The sequence below is a fragment of the Malaclemys terrapin genome, chromosome 7 (genome assembly GCF_027887155.1).
Source record: "Malaclemys terrapin pileata isolate rMalTer1 chromosome 7, rMalTer1.hap1, whole genome shotgun sequence".
Lineage (NCBI taxonomy): Eukaryota > Metazoa > Chordata > Testudines > Emydidae > Malaclemys > Malaclemys terrapin.
The window spans coordinates 86,672,416-86,693,854 of record NC_071511.1 but is presented as its reverse complement, the minus strand read 5'-3'; the positions used below and the strand labels follow the sequence as shown (position 1 = coordinate 86,693,854).

Genomic DNA, 21,439 nt, shown 5'->3' with positions numbered 1-21,439 from the left:
TTGTACTTACATTTCAGTGTATAGAACATAGAGCAATATAAACAAGTCACTGTCGGTATGAAATTTTAGTTTGTACTAACTTTGCTAGTGCTTTTTATGTTGCCTAAACTAGGCAAATATCTAGATGAGGAAGACCTCTGAGTACTCCCAGTGCTATGCGTACCCCTGGTTGAGAACCACTACTCTAACCTAAGAGGCTTTAGGATTAGGAAATAATTACTCACTCCATTTATTTGAGATACTGTTAATTAGGTTGTTTGCAAGGAACCAATTTAAACCTGATGATGATATTTAATGGCATGATCTATCACTTAATTGCCATGGTAATTCCACTTGCTTGGGATACGTGCAAGCGATTAAGTGGTTCTCAAATAGGGCTATCTGGCCCTTGTAAAAATGAGAAGCTGATGGTGCTTTTGTATGCCACAGGAAGACTTCTGCCAGGGCAAAGCTGTTTTTCCACCAATGCTGTGTGGCAATACATGATGTCTCTGAAACCTGGCATTATGTTCCTCTGGTTCAAAACCACTTCAGCTCAAAGGGGCAGGAAAAATAATCCGGCTGAGTCTTTTGTTAAAGTAAAACCTGAGCTACCTCCAGTCCTGTAGCAAGTCAAAACAAGTGAAGTCATTTGAGAACCATTTCAGGTACAGCATGATTAATTCTGTTAATTAAGGAATTCCACTTAATTGGACAAAAGGCCATCTAACAGGGCATCCCGATCAAGCAGTCTACCACACCTGAGTGTGTGAGCAGCACACTAACCTACAGTTAACCTGGGGACCAGATTACTATGTGGATCTCCAATTGGCATCTGAGCCCCTGGTACTCCCAATATGGTAGTAGAAAGCTGGCCTTTTATCATTGGATGAGGTGACAGAGGGGTCAGCACAGACCACCCGTCATTAACCATACAGATGGGGACGCCATTTAAGCCTACAAAAGAAAATGAAAAGAGGCAAATATCAGTGAGTAACTCAATGGAAGAAGCACACAAGAAAATAGTGTCTTTCACCTTGCATAACACACACAGCATTTACAGTTACTTTCTGCCTGAATAATAAATCTGTAGGTGCATGAGTTCTGCTGTGGCATACATAGATCAATTTTCCTCCCCTGCCCCAATAATACTGAATGGATTCCTGAAGCACCTCTGTTTATAGATCTCTATTTAGTCAGAGAATATACAATTTGGATGAATTACACTACCGCCTCTATCAACTTTAAACAGGAAGCCAAGCATGGGATAAATTCTTAAACTGCAAATACACAGCTGGGATTATTTTATCCAGATGATGCAGTAGCTGATTTTCTGAACTAGGTCCTGGGATGGAGCAAAGACATGCATGGGATTAACCTAAGGAGTCTCAGATCATCACTGCTGCTCAGAAGAATCACCAGGGCAACCCTTACTCTAGAAACATTATGCAGTCAGAGTTCTACTACTTTCTCATATCCCACTGTGCTCTGCAATCAGGCCTGTGCTGAAGCATTACATGGATTTTTCTGTTTCCTCCCATCCCATCTGACCTCTGCTCCTCATCAAAGAAAGGCCACATCATTAATGCCTTCAATTCCTGTTTCCTGCCCCCCATCCTAAGGCCATACCTTGGATGTGGGTCACTCGGTGAGGATGGGGGTTGTGCCGTGAGAAGAAGGAATGGTGGCTGAGGTTGCCAAAGCGAGAGTTGTTCTTTGACTGGGGTCTCATGGCCTCCATACTAAACCGCAGTGGCGTGTTCAGGGCCACGTGTTTGAGTTTCCCTGCTAATGCTGTGATGTCTTTTCCTTTGAATGGGCCAGCAGCTGGGCTCCTTAGCATCTCCATCTTCTCCTTAGCAGATATACACTTGGTTCTTGGAGAAAAAGAGAAGAAAACCACTTATCAGCATGCAATCACATTTTATGAAAATGTCTATATCTTAGGTACAAGTCCGGTTCATGAAAGGCAGAATAAGAGTCCATTCCAAGTGCAGGTTATCTTCCTCTGAGGGATTTCACCCCAAGTCCATTGTGACCAGGCAGAGAGATCCACCATCACCTATTCTTTTCCTCCACATCCCAAGGGATTGCAGCAAACTGCGGGAATCCTCTCCCTTATTGACATTGGAGCAGACTTTGTTAGAATGTTTCATTTACAGAAAGGGAAATCTTGGATCTGAATTTTGTACCCACCTGAAATGCTCTTAATGCTCTAGACAAATTTACTGAGGAAAAACAGCTTGAATGAAATACCTGAGTGAAGAGAAGCTGATAGGAAAGTTTGCTGTGTGTTGAACAGGTCCGTTCTGTATTTATGGGAACACTTTGTTGTTACCTGCAGGCCAGCAAGAGCTCACCTGAGTATGGAAGCTGAGAAACAAGCCCACACAGACTCCTGGGTTTCTGCTGACATGCAGAAAAAGGAGCCTTCTGAGGAAACCCCCATGAAAACAACTGAGAACTGCCCCAGCTGGCAGCTTTGATGGGTGACTCAGAGTCATGGCTTCCTAATCTGTCATCTGTTGAGACAGGCCAGGTTAGAAGTTCAACTTTACCAAAGCACTGAGATCACATTCTCAAGACTGACAAAAACTCCTCCACTCAGAGGATCGTTACCTGGCGTTTCATCAGATGACTCCCAGCATTATCAGCATCAACGCTAATATGAGGAGCAGGAGCCATTTGCAGCATCATGCTCATGCTTCACTGCATTTCTTAGCTAAAAAAAAACATCATCGTATTTTACTGGAGTGTCTGGCTCAGTGTTCTGTTTCCTAGATCAGAAGCAGAGGAGACCCAGGAATATGTGGGTTCTGATTTTTCCCCATGATCATCTTAACTCAGCTCCGATCCTTTTGAAGTGCTACAAAAAAAGACCATTTTAGGACTCCCCACATACTTCCCGATGGCAGCCCATTGAGTGTCAGAGTGCTCTATGCTTTGGCAGGAACAAAGTTTTCAAAATGCTCTCTGTTGCAGCAGAAGAATGATGAGCAGGGAAGGTTTCTTTGGAAGTGATTTGCAGGCCCAGGCAGTATTTCAAACAGGGGCTATTAACTGCTGAGTAGAGCTGAGTGAATGCTGAATTTTGCCTGAATATTCATTGAGCCCTTCTGTGTTTGCTTTACATATGAATACAAGTTGATTGACAGCCATGTTTGTAGAAATGGCATGTTTTCAGGCAACTCTTGTAGAAAGTGAATTTGAATTCATTACCATAAGTATTAGCACCAGAAACCTGATTCTAAGCATTGTGCTCATCCAATCAGGGAACGGAAACATACTCTGTATACTATGGGCAAGACTTGGGGTGTTGGGAAAAAGGTGGTTTAGAGCAGGGATGGGCAAACTACGGCCAGCAGCCGGATGTGGCCCCTCAGGGCTTTGGATCCAGCCCGCAGGATTGCCCACCCTGGCACCCTGGGCCCCGTGCCGCTCTCAGAAGCGGCCGGCACCACTCCCTGCGGCCCCCGGGGTGGGAGGGGAGAGGGCTCCGTGCATTGTCCTCGCCTCCAGGCACTGCCCCCTGCAGCTCCCATTGGCTGGGAGCGGGGAACTGCGGCCAGTGGGAGCTTCGGGGGCGGTACCTGGAGGCGCGGCAAGGGCAGCGCATGAGGAGCCCTCCTGCCCCCCTCCCCCAGGGGCCGCAGTGCTTCCTGGAGCAGCGCGGGGCCGAGGACAGGGCAGGAATGCAGGGAGCCTGCCCTGGCCCTGGTGTGCGCCGCTGCCACCCTGGAGCCGCTTTAGGTAAGCGGTGCCGGGCCGGAGCCCGAACCCTGCCTGCATGCTGCCCCCCACCCTCTGCCCTAAGCCCTCTGCCTGCACCTCAACTCCATGCCCTAAGCCCCCTCATAGGCCCCGCACCTCTGCGCACCTAACCCCCTGCCCTGAGCTCCCTGCTGCACCCTGCACCCCTATGCACCCCCTCCCGCAGTCCGCATCCCTCCTGCACCCCTGTCCTGAGCCCCTCCTGCATTCTGCACTCTTCCTGCACCCTAACCCCCTTCCCTGAGGCCCCTCATAGACCCTGCACCCCTCCTCTGCTCCAATCCCTTGCCCTGAGCCCCTTCCTCCACACCGCATCCCCTCCCACATTCTGCACTCCCTCCCACACCCCAACCACCTGCCCCAGCCCTGCATACAATTTCCCCACCCAGATGTGGCCCTCAGCCCTAAAAGTTTGCCCACTCCTGGTTTAGAGCCACCTTTGCACCCTACTGAGGCTGGGGGCAGCCAGGGGACAGTTCATCCCCTCCTGTAAGTATAAGAACAGCCTCAGGTTGTTGTAACCTTCCCCAGCTATAATAGCCCCTTAGATGGCTGTTCTGCTGTCTGAGAATTACCCCAACATGCCTTTTCTCCCTGACGTGCCCCCTATCTTTGGAGCAGGGCATGAAGAGATGGCATACAACTGGCTATTCAGCTTCTATACCAGCCTGGAATTCACCTACAAAAGGGGAATCCTCAGTAATCCTGTTATGCCTCCTTTGTCCCAAGGACAGTGTAAAAGGGCCAGCTCAAATATAGAGAATCTAGCCCTGGACATCCAAATAAAACAGCTCACTCTGAAAGCACTGAACATCCCCAACAAACTGCTCATAAACAAGCCACAGACCAAGGATTATCAGCAGAAATTAGTGAATAATTTCATACCGCAAATATAGTTCAGAAAAATGTTCTCTTTTTGCAAACAAAGTGGGAACAGGAAACATGGTGAAATTCATTGTGAGTTATTTGTTATGAACAATTCACCCAGGTTTAGTTCTGGGAATGGATGCTGCCTCTGTAGTTATTCACCCATGGTTTCAAAATGAAAACCAAAACCAGACTTTTTAATGGTATGTCACTCAGTGTTGTTACCGCACAATGTAACTTGAACTCTGCTTATGTCACTGCACAGGAAACCTGGTGTGTGCAGGTTTATTAGCTAGAAAGCTAACACTCAAACTCCAAGCAGAATGTTTCTTTTGTCTGCCTGATGGAGATGGGCCCAGCAGGCTTCCCTCTGTCAGCAATGAAACACCTATCACCACCCCATATAACCATTTTTAGTCAGAAGCCCCATCAGTTCAGTTACTGTTTGCAGGGGTACAAGCTGCTGCTTTCCCACCTGCTCACTCATGGCATTGCTGCTTAGGTGTTTCTTCCAAATGTAGGGAATGGCACTTGGGTACTTACTCCAGCTGCTGAAGAACAGGTTCCAAGTTCTTTATCTCTGTTGCCATTTTAGTGATTCTATGACAATACAGAAAAGTTGGTGATGATTCCAGCATCCGTAGCTGCACAGTTCAGGTGGGAATTCAGACACATGGATTCTATGTACATGTACTATATACACCTATGGAGAAACTCTCCATCTATTGTGTGGGGAGACAGAAACTTTCTTCACACAATTGCGATAATTTAAGGTACATTCAGGTCCTAAACTCACTTATACCATGGTTTGAGAGGTGTTGAGCTCTCACAACACTCAAACCATTGATCTCTCTTTGTGTCTGTTTCCTCACCTGTAAAATGGGGCTAACAATATCTACCTCACGGGGGTGTTGTGAGGATTAGTGAATGTTTATAAAGCATTCTGCAAGGGGGGAATATTATTAAACCACGCTGTTTTGGCAGGTGCTTCCTGAAGTAGCATTTACAAATAGAAACAAAGAGGTACTCCCTCAGGGCTTTAATGGGTTCCCTCAGGAAGCAATGGGCAGTGAAAAACACCCACATGACACTGGTCACCTTGTGACTGCACAATGAATCCCTAAATCACACAACAGGCTCTGGGTGTGGGTTGGTGCTTAGCATGGATTAGTGGGAGTCATTGCTCAGTACCCATGGACATAGCACGGGTGGAGTGTTTGAAACAAACCTAACAAAAAGCAGAACAAACCACAGGAAGAAGCTTTAGGTGCTATCATTTCCCTCTACCCTCTGTTTCATAATTCACCAGTTCAAATGTAACTAAAGTGGAGCCCACTGGGGAAATCATTGACATACAGTTTCTGTGTTTGCTTGAGCATTTCTTTAGCTAGGAGCTTAGAAACTACAGCTTTTTAAAGATCAGTGCCTGAGTATCTGTTTGAAAGCTATTTTGTCCATGCCCCACCTAGGCCAAACCACCCACCTGGCCACCCCCACGCTAATTCTAAAGAATGCCTGGTGCTGAAGAGGCAGCTGGGCAGCAAGCAAAGGAAGTTTAAAGAAGTATTTTGCAAACCTGTAGTGTGGAACTCAGTGACCAGGCCTAGGAGGAGATTATGATACCCACCTCATATTCAGCAGCACCCCAGCAATGCAGTCACATGTAAACAGGGGCCCGTAAGAAGTCCAGCCAGCCCTCACCAGTCATCAGACAGATGACACCTTAACAAGTCACTGTGAGTTATTTAATTAAAGTTCATTTAAATAAATCCTCTGAAAATAATCATCTCCCCAGTAACTTGGGGCTGGTTCTTCCCCTTGTGAAACAGACTTGTGGCAGTTTCACTGTTGTGATGCATCTACCATATGAATCAAAATTGTGAGCTGTATACATATAGTTGGTTTCCCAGCTGAGGTGTACAGGATTGGTATATTTTGTACTTTAATTAGATGACCTAATCAATCTTTTCACCCCTCATTTCTATAACTCAGTGGTTCCCAAACTTGTTTCGCCGCTTGTGCAGGGAAAGCCCCTGGCGGGCCAGGCTGGTTTGTTTACCTGCCGCGTCCGCAGGTTCGGCCGATCGCAGCTCCCAGTGGCCGCGGTTCGCTGCTCCAGGGCCAATGGGAGCTGCTGGAAGCAGCGCAGGCAGAGGGACGTACTGGCCGCCGCTTCCAGCAGCTCCCATTGGCCTGGAGCAGCGAACCGTGGCCACTGGGAGACGCAATCAGCCAAACCTGTGGACGCGGCAGGTAAACAAACTGGCTCGGCCCGCCAGGGGCTTTCCCTGCACAAGCGGTGGAACAAGTTTGGGAACCACTGCTATAGCTCTTTGAAATCTCCCTAAAAATGTATTTTAATTCAGATGAAACCTTCCTAACAGTAGTATACCCAGAAGGTAGACTGCAATTTAGCAGAGCTAGATTCAAATCCTAACTGTTCCACAGATCTCTTGTGTGACCTGGGGCAAGACACTTAATCTCTCTATGCTTCAATTCCTCCACTGTAAAATGAAGATAAACAAATGATGGGAGAAGATAAGTACCATTATCTTATCTATTTACATAGATTGTAAGCTATTCAGAGCAGGGACTGGTTCATTCTACATTTATGTACAGCGACTAGCACAATGGGGCTCTGTACCTGGAGACCCCAACCAAGATCAATGGTAATGCAAATAAATACATAAAATAATGCCAGCAGAGACTCTGCTAATCATGTAAATAGTCAGAGCCAAGAAACAAAACTAGCCTGACCTTGCAAAATGCTGAGCACTCTCAACTCCTTCTGAAACCAATGGGAGTTGAGAGTCCTGAATACCTCATAGGCTCAGGTATGAGATAAGAAAAACACAAACAGTAATAACCAAGGTAATGTGGGGGCGTGGACACTCAAACATTAGGGCTATAAAAGCAGCAGCACTAAGTCTTAGACTTTGGGAATTATGAAGCTACCTACCTGCCCATCCCAGCCATTTTATGTGCAAGAGTACCTTTCTTTTCACACACAGGTGGCCCGGGACCATAGCTTGTTTGTACATATTTGCATAAATCAGGGCTACTTGCTAGAAGCTCCCTCTCCCCAGCTTCCTACATTTCAGAGGGCTGCTGTTTCAAAGGGAAAGTTGGGACTGTGATATTTGAACAAAGAAAAGCAGTAAAAGCCAGAAATGTGCCTGTTATTAAATATATATAAAGGACCTACTCACCATTTACACTGCTACCATAGCTTGGGGAATGAGTCCCCTTTGCTCCCACGGTCTGGAGGGAGACGTGCAAAGTTTACCTCACTTCTGTTAAAAAGTCTGTTTACTTTGTGCCTGATTGTGTTCAGGTTGCTAGGTTACACTTTTGGTGACAGCAGCCAAGCCTCCCCCCCCTTCTCCCAGTGTTCAATTTCCCCTCTTCCTCCACCCCAGATGGGGCTGTCAAATAACCCCCCTTGCTCTTTACCTTACTAATCTTATTCTCAATTGCTCTCCATAGTTACATCTTGAAGCTTTCAATGTGAGAGGCAAGTAAGATCAGCTTGGGTGTGTCAAAGTGGTAGAAGCAAGTTCCAGCACTGTACCTCTGAAGCTAAGTACTCATAGATCTAAACAGACAGACTCACAGCCAAACCACATATGCCTCCTGTAAGACAGATAATCTTGAGAAAGGACTAGGCTACTTAAATACCTAATGAGATTTGTTTTTCATTCTGTTGTTAATTTTCTCTTCTGGGAGCAGTGGCGTAATCAGTACTTCAATTCTATGGGGGCAAAATGTACTTCTTGAGGCCCGGAACTTTTCCGGCTAATTTAAAAACCCTAGGGATGCAAAGTGTAATGCATTTTCTCTGGAATTATTATTGCATATACACATTGCATATAAATAGGAAGGCAGATATTTAAACAGATGAAGCACATTCTACCCTGGACAGCTGCCACTGTAGAGAAGTATATATTCCATTAAGAGAATGTGGCATGAGGTGTGTATTCAGTCATACTTACCTTCACCAAACAGTCCCAATATGTGCATACCTGGCTGAGAGAGAAGTTCATGGTGCCTATTGGAAAAACAGTAAGACACTGAAATCTGGAAATAAAAGGCCTCCAGTAGGCAGAGATTTGGAAGTGATCTAGTGGGAGGCCCTCCAGACTCTGAACAAGGTGTTTAAGAGTAAATTATCTTTACTAACTTTTTAATGATTGAGAGAAAATAGGATTCTCAAGCAGAAAATTTTCACTCAGTGAGTACTAAACATATGGCAAAAATTGTCATTGGAGGCCATCACAGCAAAGACGAGGCATGAATTTAGGATTTAGAATCTAGACTTTTACTGCAAGAATGTGGGCTGAACGTTACATAAAATGTAGCAGACTTGTTAGGACAAAATATTTTTTCCTGTTCCTAAAATTGTATTATGTTCCAACGAGCTAAGTTCCTTCATGTCCTCACGCTATATCAATTGGACCAAAAATTGCACAAATTGTGGATACGCTCCACTGCTTTACCTGCAGTTATACAAGCTAGGATAAGATTTACATCAGCTACCAATCTTTATGCTTCAGTGCATGAGCTGATCATCAGCTGCAATGAGGAAGAAATTTCCCCACCAACTCAACACAAACACACCACACAGCTACACGTTTGGGCATTTTCACCTTTTTCTACAGCATTCAGTAGATGTTCCTGTCAAGGAGAGAACACAGAACTAGATGGAATGTTGATCTTTCTTGTGTTTCTGCTGCTGCATTATTAGCCCATGGCATGAATATGTATTGACATTCATCTATTTTGCATGCTACCACTGTGTTAAAGTCTGCCAATTTGAAACATAGGCTCAGTAATGCACTGTGAAGCTGTAGAAAGCATTAGGCTTTTATTACAGACTGCTATTATTACAGACAGAAGGGAAAAGAAGCCAGCAACAGGGAAACTCTGTGATCCAGTGAAGCTAGAGAGGTGACAGTATTAACTGGGACATCACAGTAACAGCCCAACACAGGCCACACAGAAAACAAAGTGGCACCAGGCACCAAAATCAAAAGCAGAATGTCTGTAACTTGTGTCATTAGACTCCATTTCTTCTACCACTAGGGTGACCAGATGTCCCGATTTTATAGGGACAGTCCCGATTTTTGGGTCTTTTTCTTATACAGGCTCCTATTACCGCCCACCCCGTCCTGATTTTTCACACTTGCTGTCTGGTCACCCTATCTACCACACAGTGCGGCAACTGGGGCAAGCTTGGGATGAAGACATAGTCTCTTAAAAGAGTAGTATTTGTGAACTGCAGAGGTCACTACATTTCAAACCATTCAAAATCTTCCATCTGTAACAATATTTTATACCAAAGGGGTAGCCGTGTTAGTCTGGATCTTTAAAAGCAGCAAAGAGTCCTGTGGCACCTTATAGACTAACAGACGTATAGGAGCATGAGCTGTCGTGGGTGAATGCCCACTTCTTTGGATGCATGTAGTGGAAATTTCCAGGGGCAGGTATAAATATGCAGGCAAGAATCAGTGTAGAGATAACGAGATTAGTTCAATCAGGGAGGATGAGGCCCTCTTCTAGCAGTTGAGGTGTAAACACCAAGGGAGGAGAAATTGCTTCTGTAGTTGGATAGCCATTCAGTCTTTGTTTAATCCTGAGCTGATGGTGTCAAATTTGCAGATGAACTGAAGCTCAGCAGTTTCTCTTTGAAGTCTGGTCCTGACGTTTTTTTGCTGCAGGATGGCTATCTTTACATCTGCTATTGTGTGTCCAGGGAGGTTGAAGTGTTCTCCTACCGTACAGGTTTTTGTATATTGCCATTCCTAATATCTGATTTGTGTCCATTTATCCTTTTACGTAGGGACTGTCCAGTTTGGCCGATGTACATAGCAGAGGGGCATTGCTGGCATATGATGGCATATATTACATTGGTGGACGTGCAGGTGAATGAACCGGTGATGGTGTGGCTGATCTGGTTAGGTCCTGTGATGGTGTCGCTGGTGTAGATATGTGGGCAGAGTTGGCATCGAGGTTTGTTGCATGGATTGGTCCCTGGACACACAATAGCAGATGTAAAGGTAGCCATCCCGCAGCAAAAAACCGTCAGGACCAGACTTCAAAGAGAAACTGCTGAGCTTCAGTTCATCTGCAAATTTGACACCATCAGCTCAGGATTAATCAAAGACTGTGAATGGCTAGCCAACTACAAAAGCTGTTTCTCCTTCCTTGGTGTTTACACCTCAACTGCTAGAAGAGGGCCTCATCCTCCCTGATTGAACTAACCTCGTTATCTCTACACTGATTCTTGCCTGCATATTTATACCTGCCCCTGGAAATTTCCACTACAGGCATCCGAAGAAGTGGGTATTCACCCATGAAAGCTCATGCTCCTATACGTCTGTTGGTCTATAAGGTGCCACAGGACTCTTTGCTGCATCTATACTTCGCTATAGATGCATTAATAAGTATTGGGGGTGGCTGAATTGGTAGCGTGGTGGCTCCATGATATGGGATACAGGGTTCAGTCCCTCACTCTTTGGGCTAGCAGGGGCTAGGAGGCAGTCTATTCTTTGCTATTGATTTGAGATCTTGATTTAGTAAGAGACTGTTTAACAAGATCTTTACAATGGATCGTTAAGGCCCTTCTGCAAGGGTGAGAGACTAGCAGTTGGCTTGGGAAGGTACGGTTGGGAGGAGGGGACAAGGAAGGGAGAAGTCTTACTATGCGATTTCCTTTAAGTGTAGAATACTAGACTGGAGACAGTTTAAAAGCCAAGTCAGTGTAAAACTGATGGTCAATGAAGCTTAGGCTCCAAAGTACTTAGGAGAGAGGATGCAGACGGTGGATTGTCAGGGAAATAGGGAACAACATGAAAAGCTCTGCTGAATAGATGCGCAAAACCTACTGAAGTGTTGAAGAACAGACCTTCATTGGTAGATTTTTTTTTTTATTTCAGCAAAAACTAAAACCTCAGCTAACACGTACAGTACTGCTACTGCACAGCACCTTTTGGGTTTTAAATAGGTAATTGCAGGAAGAGCAGAGGTGCTCACCTGCTCTCAGATATGCAGCTACTCATCCCCAGCAGATTTGCCTCTTCATATATAATTGAAGGGTCTTTCAAGTTTAACCTCCTTCTCCTGCTGAACACAGAGAATAAAAGTGTTTTTAAATAGGACTTGAATAAGCAGGATTTAGCAGAATAGAAAGGGATGTAAGTGTAACTGACACCAGAATTGATATTTCAGGATCCTAAAGAATATTTTAAAAATATAATGGGCAATCCTCCTTATCTCTGCGGTATTTTTGGATGATTGACATTTCTCTTCCCCATGAAAGACCTACATTTATTCTGCTCTCCATTTCATTTTCTTGTGGGCAATTTTTTCTCTTTTAGGTACTTATATCATTGATTATCACAATTTTTTTTATTATGGGGGCCCAAATACAGACTACTTCAAGGGACCTACCTTTCAAAAAGCACTGAGCACCTATCCTCTGAAACAAATCAGGCCTTTTTCAAAGGGCACCCTATAGCATGAGTCACTTTGGAAAGTCTCTAAGTACCAGCTAAAGGAATATACTGTTTTTGGTGTAGCCCATGGAAAAATGCTTTTTTGAATGTCAAAGTAAAGGACTTTTGTGTTTATATTTTGGTGTGCCACATTTGCTAGTGTACACTGTTCCTTTAACTCTAGAAGTCATTGGGACAGTCCATTAGTCCTGCTATTAACAACATGTTGGGGCAACTAGATGCGAAGATAGGCGTAATTGGAGAGCATGTAAACCATCATGTCTCTGCATGTTTTACTCTTTTTACACCCCGACTTTTCAGTTGACATGCTACCATCAGCACTGCATTTGTTTACAGCCTGTGCTCTAATCACAAAATCGATCACCCCTTTGTGCTTGATATAATGTTACTTGCTAGGGAGGACATCCTAACAATCATACAAGATGCTCTATCCACCAGTGTAATCTATACTCACTGTGTGCAGATGCACACTCCAGTAACAAACGCCAAGACAGCCAGAGAAGTCCGTGCCAGAATCATTTTTCATTTGCCAGTGCTCTCTCTTATCAAAAGCAGAGCCACAGGCTGGCGCTGCCTTCTCATGACCCCCGCCAGACAGCAGGGGAAAGTGAAGCTCATATATGACAGGCTATATACGGCGAGAGATCTACTTCCAGCCCTTCCACCCAAGTTCACTGCTGCTTTGGACATTTCCCTTCCCACCTCCCCGATTACCTTCTTCAAATGGAAAAACAGCCTACTTTAGCAGCTCTCAGTCCATACTCCATGGTACTGTATATACACTAATGTAGGGTACTGTATGGCGATACAGATTTCCTCTCTAAAGTAGAACAAGGAAATGGTCATCATCTGATTCCTCATACTCCAAGCTCAATTAAATGTCCCAAGAGTAAAGTTTCAAATAATAATTGTTTAGTCAGCTGCAGGTGCATAGTGAAAGTTTGTTATTTTTATAAATCTACAAAGTTTCTTAATAGGACGGTTTAGAGATGCACAATAAGAACACTGTATGGCTTTGTTTCAGATAAATTGGTGGCATAGTGGTTAGCATAGATGATCTTACAATAGATAAAATTTTCCACCCAGGTGAGCCTTTCTACCTTTTTAAGAGGAAGGATAGTATTATGTTTAAGGCACTGGGCTGAGTCATAGGAGATATGGGTTTAATTTCCTGCTCTGCCATTTATTTCCTGTATGATTAAGGACAAGTCACTTAATCTGTGACTCAATTCCCCATCTGTAAAGTGGGAATAACAAAGCTTCTTTTCTCCCACCTTTTATCTATTAGATTGTAAACTCTCTAAGGCTGGGACTCCCTTACTGTGTGTGCACAGCACCTACACACATCTCAGTTGGGATCGCTAGAGATTGCAACATAGTTTTGTAAGTGCTGCGTTAGCTTGGCAGATAGGCCGTCCAGATTCTTCTCTTTTCAGCTTCATAATAAAACTCTTCTCTGCTATCTGTGGTAAATATTGCCATCTTCAAGCCTCCAGGGGATCATTTTAAGCTTTGAGTTCCTTGTGTTTTACACAAAGGTTCATCAGCCTCTGACAGCTGATGTCTAGTGACTGAACTTCTCATTGGCTGAAGGGTAACTGGGGGTAAAAAAGAATCAATTACTTTGAAGTAAGAGTTTCCACTCCAATAGCAACCTGATCCAGGTGATTTCTGAGAGATGGGCAAAACTGGGGAGATTTGGATGTGGGTCACAGTTTTATCTAAACATCCAAGTTCAGGAGGTAAGAGTGTTTTAGGTAGAAGTATTTATCCCTTTGTATGAAGGACAATGTGCCATGTTTCCTCTTTGAGTAAAAGGGGGAGTTCCTGCAGCTATTTTAAGGCTATGTCTACACTAGCACTTTTGCAACTGCAACGGTATAGCTGTGCCACTGAAAGGTCTGTTTTACTGTGAGAATTAAATTTGAAAAGCTTCAAATGCAGTTACAAAAATTCTTGCTCCCCTATATTCTGAAGAATTATGAGAGGCATGAGTCACCAGTCCAACTCCCGCTGCATTTTATGTATATTTTCACAATTAAACAAGTTGATAAGATTCACATAAAAGATAGAATTTGAAAGCATGTTAGGCAGAATCCTTTAAATACCTTTGGTAATTTAAAGAATATCAAAACAACAGTTTACAGGCGCACGATTAAAGTAATCAACATAAACATGCTTGTTGCCATAAGTGTCTCCACTTAAAAGTAGCTTGAGCATAAACATTCATTTAATTCAAGAGCTATAGAGTTTTACAAATCCTCATCTGAACTATTGAGACTATTCCCTGTCAGATCTCTTTCCTGTAGCTACACCAGCAACAGCAATTAATCATATATTAAGAACGTGTTCTTCCCTAGTGAGCACCTACAATTTAGCTGGAAATGATATCCAATTACATTAATTCTCATCTAAGAAGCATTATCGTCATCTTCTGTGCATGAATTATATCTGCTATATTGGGAAATGGGGCCAGTATTATTTACAGGCTATAGTCAACCAATTTTGTGGCTCAGAATTTGTGCATTTTTTGAAAAAATAACTAATATTTGGTGATAAAGCCCTCAAATATGTGAAGTGTGTATTTAATCATCACTACATGCCATTTCATCTTTAAGCACTAAGACATAAGAGCTGCTAAAGTAAATGTAAGGCACAAACGATGATTATTTTTAAGTATTTATGAAATATTGTTCCAATTTCAAAATACAATAGGGATGAGCCTGTTTTTCTACTCCATTAGCATTGTGACAAGGTGTAAAGGCTCTCTGGCATGTAAGGAGTTACCAGGTTCCTGCCTATCAGATGGTTGATCTGGGCAGAGTTATAGAAGGAAAAGGGAAGGTAGGGTAGGGGAAGTTACCATAGGGCAGTGACTCTCAACCAGGGGTACATATACCACTGGGGTACTCAGAGGTCTTTCAGGGAGTACTCAACTCATCTAGGTCAGTGTTTCTTAACCTGGGGGTTGCAGCCCTCAAAGGGGTCACAGGACAGGTTATAGGGAGTCACAGGACAGGTTATAGGGAGACAGTTACGGGGCTGGCATTAGGAGGTGCCAAGCAGGTAAATGGCCTGGGGTTCCACACCACGGGGGGCCCCGTGAAGCTAAGTTACATGCTTTAGCCCCACTGCCTGAGGCTCAGGCTTCACACAAGGCTCACAAGTGAAAAACAGGCTCAAGTATCACACTGAAATGTAAGTACAATATTGATATTCCAATTGTTTATTTTATAATTATATGGTAAAAATGAGAAAGTCAGCAATTTTTCAGTAATAGTGTGCTGTGACCCTCTTTTGTATTTTTATAAGAAAGTAGTTTTTAAGTGAGGTGAAACTTGGGGGAATGCAAGACAAATCAGACTTCTGAAAGGGGTAAAGTAGTCTGGAAAGGTTGAGAACGACTGCCATAGGGAAAGGGTGTGTTGTCTCTTTTCCCAGGTGGCAAGACCTTGGCTGGTTATTACCTAGTAATTGGAGTTGATTTATTCTGGTTTTTAGTTTGGGTTTTGGGAAATAAAGGAAGCCCAGAAGAATGTGATGTGGAGAGAGTTGGAGTTGGGACTTTATTTTTCCATCCCTGGCTGGTGAGTGGACGCTGCTTTATTAGCACCCAGAAGTCTCCGTTTGGATTGTGGCCTCCATACAGTTGTATAGAGAGGTGTGCTTCCTGCCCCAGAGAGCTTGCAGTCTAAGGAACTGATACTGCAGAGGGGCTCTGCGAGGATGGACCCCGTTGGCCCCATTGGCTCCAGTGGGGCTTGTCGCCATGCAGAGTTCATTGCAGGATCAGGGCCTTAAACCAGGTGTAAAAAGTGTGGTTACTACACAGGAAGATGAGGGTAACCCTGATAGCTGGTTTATAACTACATTCTTCTAAGAGTATCAGCTGATAGTTCGAAGTCTCTTAAGGTTTTTCTTAACTACAACAAAACCCAAGAACTTAACAAAAAGTTCAATCTCAGCAATCCTCACTGGCCATCCACCTAGCAGCATGTAACCCTAAAAAACTGCAAAGACCACTACCTGTCAGAGTGAAAACTGCAAACATTCTCCTCACTCTTCTGCTCAGGCTGTGCTGAGCTGCAATGAAAACATATACGTTCTGCATAGAATATTCCACACACACCAGGTATGTCTAGAAAATGCTGGATTGTTTTGTCACAGTATATTGCTTTATGTAATATAATAGTGATTGCTATGCTGCCTCTTGCTGTTGGTATTCTGAAATATAGCTTTCCATGTTAGCTCCAATGATGCTGCAAAATGCTTTCACTGGAAATGGAGCTTTTATGGAAAAAATGAGTCTTGCACATAAAGCTGGACAAAATAGCAGGGATCTATGGTTCTTTTTCCTCTTGTCACTTTAAATTTGGAACTGTCTGCTGCCAGGCCAGCTCAGCTCTGGAGAAGTAGCACTTCCATGCTGAACAGTTTCCCCTTGCTTCCTGAAAATACACTATTGAAGTGAATATATTAACACCATGTGTATAATTAGCTAAGCAATTAAATAGTGGTAGTGTAGTGACTGTAAGCCAGGATACTATTTGCTATGCACAAAGTAATAGCTAAAAATATTGTTGGCTGTTAAAACCCATTTTCCCTTACTCTTGAGTAGGCCATAGGATCTTTGACTTTCACTTGCCCCACAAGTGGACCACTGGGTTTGCAGGGGGAGGGGCCAGCATAGGTCCACCTACAGCAACCTCGCCCACCTATGGCTGATGTTGGGGAAAGGTCTCTCCAGGTCCCGTGTAGGTTGCTTACAGCCCCTGAAGTAATGGCAGAATCCCATCATTTAGTGTCTTTGAGTGAAGAATGACACTTCAAACTGTGCTACCCTCTTAGTGCAATACTGCAGTTAGGATTTGCTACGATGCCAAATCCTGTCATGGGACTTCAGCTCTCAGATTTATTCCTAAAAGTAACTTCACACTCTAGAAAGGCAGTTTAGAAAATCTGGCTTCCAAGGGAGGAAAAGAGTTACTCATCCCACTTGGCGCTAGTTCCTTTGAGTGACCACCCATCTTTGACAAGAATGAAGCAAAATAAAGCTACCAATTTTGCTTGAGTGTGAGGATGGAATAAGGGATGACTTTTTTGACATATTGTTTGGTCCTCATTGTTCATATTCCTTTTTAAAACACCTTATTCTAAAATTTGGTAGTACCACTAGAGTTAAGTGTCTATCAGCATTTCTGTTACAAACCTCTCTCTTGCAAGTTAACTCAATTAGAATTGGGCATGTCATGTTCCTCTGAGAGAGCTCAATAAGTTGAGGTTAGCTGTCCTTGAGTTACATCAGTGGGAGCTAGAGCAGAAGTTTCATACACTTGTATAACCAGGTGTTAAAAATGAAGTTCCATAATCTGCAGTAGGAATGTGGTCTTAAAGCTAAATTAATTTGGGGTTAATATGACTAAACAATAAAATCATTACTGTCTTTAACTGATCGGAACCCTTGATTTACAAAAATTGCCTCTGACACCCACCACTATCACTCCTAGCAGAGGATGAGAAGGGAAGATGATGTGGCTGCAAAGACCCAATCCATACCTTATAGGAACGTGTACTGCCTCTGTAGTGTTCCCAGCCCATGAGTGAAGAAGAGGGAAGGTTTTTCATTTGTCACTCATGTGACAGGGCATTGCCAAACTAGGCCAGACCTAGTGTTGTACTTTGGAATCTGACCTACTGTTGCACTGAGTGTAACATTAGAGACATTCCATCATGCTTAGACAAACAGATAGAAGCAATGATGGTTTGAGTATCTACTACTAGTGCAGGCAGGCTCATTAGAAACCACATTTTCCAGTTTAACCAAGTGTTTTGGAGAGTCAAGCAGGATCATTTGAGAATCTGTTCCCAAAAAGCCACAGATCGCCGACATCACAATATTAGAAATGTGAACACTCATGACTCTTGCCTGCAGTTGGAATGCATTTTGTATGTTAGAGGTAGATTCTGTGGACAAAACTAAACAGCTAGTCGGCTACTGACATAATAGGACCAAATCACATCCAATTTCATTTGCTTTCTAAATGAAGACAATGATTTTCCTGTGCTAGAGTAAAGAGATCTAAACTACCTGACCCACTACTTACTTTTGGAATAAAACTCCTAGTTGGTATTTCTGTAAAAGACAGATGGCGAGCGCCTCTAAACCAATTTTAGCCAATTATATGATCCTCTCAGCCAATCACATAATTCCTTCTAGTCAGCTGATGAAGCCTCCCTGCACCAAATACTGCCTCCAGCAGGTGAGGGCAGATTGCTGTCCTTAGGTTCTGCTGATTTGTTGACATAACTGACCTAGGCTATTGTTGCATTTACTCTTCTCAGAACAGGAAATTTGTGGAATTATGCCAAATTGCATCAGATCAGGAAGGATATGAGAATTGGATACTCATCACAATGAAATGCCACTTATAGCTGGGGGTGTCTATACAGGAAGGCCACTCAGTTAACTTGTAAGAATGAATAATAGAGGTGCAAGAGACCAACCCAAACACCTCTGACCTGACATATTTCTGCACACAGGCAATTACAGCTGTGGAAATCAGCTGTGCGATGTCAGCCACATGACCTGGAACCTGGGTAAGATGCTCTTTCACTGTAAAAATCAGCTTAACTTATTACTTCCAAAAGCTCACTTGTGGCTTCTTCTCTCTGGACAATTTATCACTATGACTGATCATGGCTGGAATTAGTCTGCAGTGCCAGGGTTAATAGTTTTTCTTTTTATTGTGTGATCAGGAGAGTTTTTAGAAAAAGTGTTTTGATAAGAAGTATTGAAGAAACCATGGGGATGGAGTGGAGATTCTGATACTGATGACTATTTTTAATAAATGGCAGTGGCAGAAGTCTCTCAATCAATATTCTATAACAATCTGAGCCCAGCTGTCAGGGCTTCATAATTAACAAGATTCTGAGCTTTATGGCGTTAGAACAAACGACCAAGGGTCCACCCCCATCCACCTATCTAAGAACCCCTCCCTTTCCCCCCTCAGTTGATACCTTGAATATACAAAAGGTAATACTGTATGGATAAGCTGGACATAAATGTCAAAAACTGACTAAGGGTCAGATCTTTCTTTACACCTCCCATAGATGCAAAGAACCCTGATCACAGCAGGACCAGTATGGTTTCATTGTGGGCGAGTGCCCAGAACATGGGGGAGCAAACACAGAGAAGCCAGAGATTTGCAGGGGATCTTTGCAACCCAATGTGTACAAGAAGTCTTTTTGGGGGGCAGTGAAGGTGGAGCCATGACAATGAAAATCCATGGGCAGTTCCACCTGTAGAACAGAGTGGCTCCGCTGTTGCTCAATGATCTATGACCTTCTCAGTTCATGGCCTGGTTACTCAGGCTGGGAGCTGAGAAGATAATTTATCTGTTATTAATTATGGTAGTGCCTAGAGGACCTGGTTGGGGGGGATCAGGGCCCCATTGTTTTATATACTGAACGCACATAATAAAGAGTTCCTGGCCTGGAGAGTTTACAATCTATATATGTTTCCATTCTGTCCTGAGAGATTGTGGGAAAGCTTCTTATTGATACAAAGCTCTGAAGAAATCATTGGGAAAAGTTACGGTGCTGCATTTTAAAAGGTAAGAGTCACAAATGTGGCATCATTATAAATTCAGAACCACAATACAATTTTTGCAACAATCTAAGTGTATGTTTCTAATCACAGTGTTTGTCTCCAGAATCCTGTGCTTTCATGTCAGTGAGGTTAATGTCTCCAATACCATCAAGAAGAGGATGTGCTTTTATCAGCAGAAAAAAGTTGAAAACGTGACGTGAGTTCAATCTAAAGGCTCGGAAATCAGAAGGTAAATACAAAATATCCCCAACTCTATTATTTGAAAAACAAAACTTCATGTTTTTTTGAGGGCCTGACTCATGAATTTTGAATGCTTGGGGTTGACAGTGGTAATATTCTCATCAATTGCATAGCCATGTAGTGGAAAAAGAGACAATGGCAAAGAGACGAGTAAATCTAAACCCAATTCACTTTCTCCATCATTGATCTGCTGCAATTTACATGGCTCATCAAGGGCTGACATATCATTAAATGACGCTTGTTGCTGAGCACCCTGGACAGCTTAAAATGTTGAATCCTTTTTACTTTCATCTCCACACTTAATCATTTTGCAAATTTTTACTGTGTGTGTATTTTAAAATGCTTTGTCAGTGTTTTGCTTCTGTTGTGTTTTTGCACTTGTCAGATTGTCATCTATTGGAAACCAAAGGCAGAAAACTTCTTCGAGAAGAGATGCATGTGGCTCTAGGAAAATGAGCAGAGATTTTTTTTTTTTAGCTATTTTTTTAAATCAGGAATTAAACTTACAACTATTTTGTCTTTTCCTGGTACGTGACTATAATCTTTAAACCAATTCAGGTCTTAAATTCTGAGGAAATATTAAAATTTATTATGACCATTTAATGTCTGGGGACTTTAAATATAAATATTTGATCTACCTGAATGTTGTATTGGTTTTTAATCCACTTTTGGATGAATCTCATTTCAGCACTTTGAGCAACTCATGAGTCCAGAACAGTGGCACAAGGAGGAAAAACCTAACTTGAAAGCCTCAACCTTTTAAACAGCCACATTTATTGCTGTTTTAATCACCCCCCAAATATGGTTACTGAAATAAGTGGAATTCAAACTGTGCTAATAAAGAAAATAGCTATAAGGGTCTGTTTGTTTTTAGTTATAAATTAAACACCAATCAGTTGGAAGATTGTAGTTAAAACAGACTGAGTGTTATTTGCATTGTTGTGTTAATCAGCCATAGATTTTCATGAAGTCCAATTAGAATGAGTCCTATCTAATCTATGGCCATGCTCATGCAAAGACTCTCACATTTACTTAACTTTATGTGCTGCAAGGACTTTGCAGTACATAACTTAGGCACAAGCATAAGTGTCTGCAGGATCAGGAGGACCTATATTTGCTTAATCTGAATGCATAACAATTGTGTAAAGAATTAAGCCGTAGTCCTGCAACTGGTTGCCTGTGGACAGTGCACTCACCAGCACAGAGACCCATTGACCTCAACGTGGTTCCATGTAGTGTGGCAGTCTGTGAGGATAACAACACAGGATCTGAATCATAGGGTGGAGGAGAGAATGAGGAGAAGAGCACCAGTGTATCTTGCTCTTTCAATCAATTACTCCTACCTCCTGTCTTCCCCAAGATTGCATAATCACACTGACAAAACAAATAAACTACAGTAACTCCTCACTTATCGTTGTAGTTATGTTCCTGAAAAATGCGACTTTAAGTGAAACGATGT

General features: G+C 43.0%; 1 protein-coding gene across 4 annotated transcripts in view; it reads right to left on the bottom strand.

Annotated features, from left to right (window-relative positions):
• The window catches only part of TBATA (thymus, brain and testes associated), a 30,536-nt gene extending 12,831 nt beyond the window's left edge, over positions 1-17,705 (bottom strand). For 2 of the 4 annotated variants that reach the window (XM_054036157.1, XM_054036159.1), the window contains exons 1-4: positions 7,827-7,913; positions 5,161-5,217; positions 1,609-1,856; positions 766-936 (exon numbers count right to left, since the gene is read on the bottom strand). In XM_054036157.1, coding sequence (XP_053892132.1) covers positions 766-936; positions 1,609-1,856; positions 5,161-5,207 — 466 coding nt within the window. In that variant the 5' untranslated portion in view covers positions 5,208-5,217; positions 7,827-7,913. Of the gene's footprint in view, positions 1-765; positions 937-1,608; positions 1,857-5,160; positions 5,218-7,826; positions 7,914-17,687 lie in introns of those variants that run through there. The other 2 variants (XM_054036158.1, XM_054036160.1) reach the window with 2 other exon arrangements.
• Between the last annotated feature and the right edge of the window lie 3,734 nt (positions 17,706-21,439).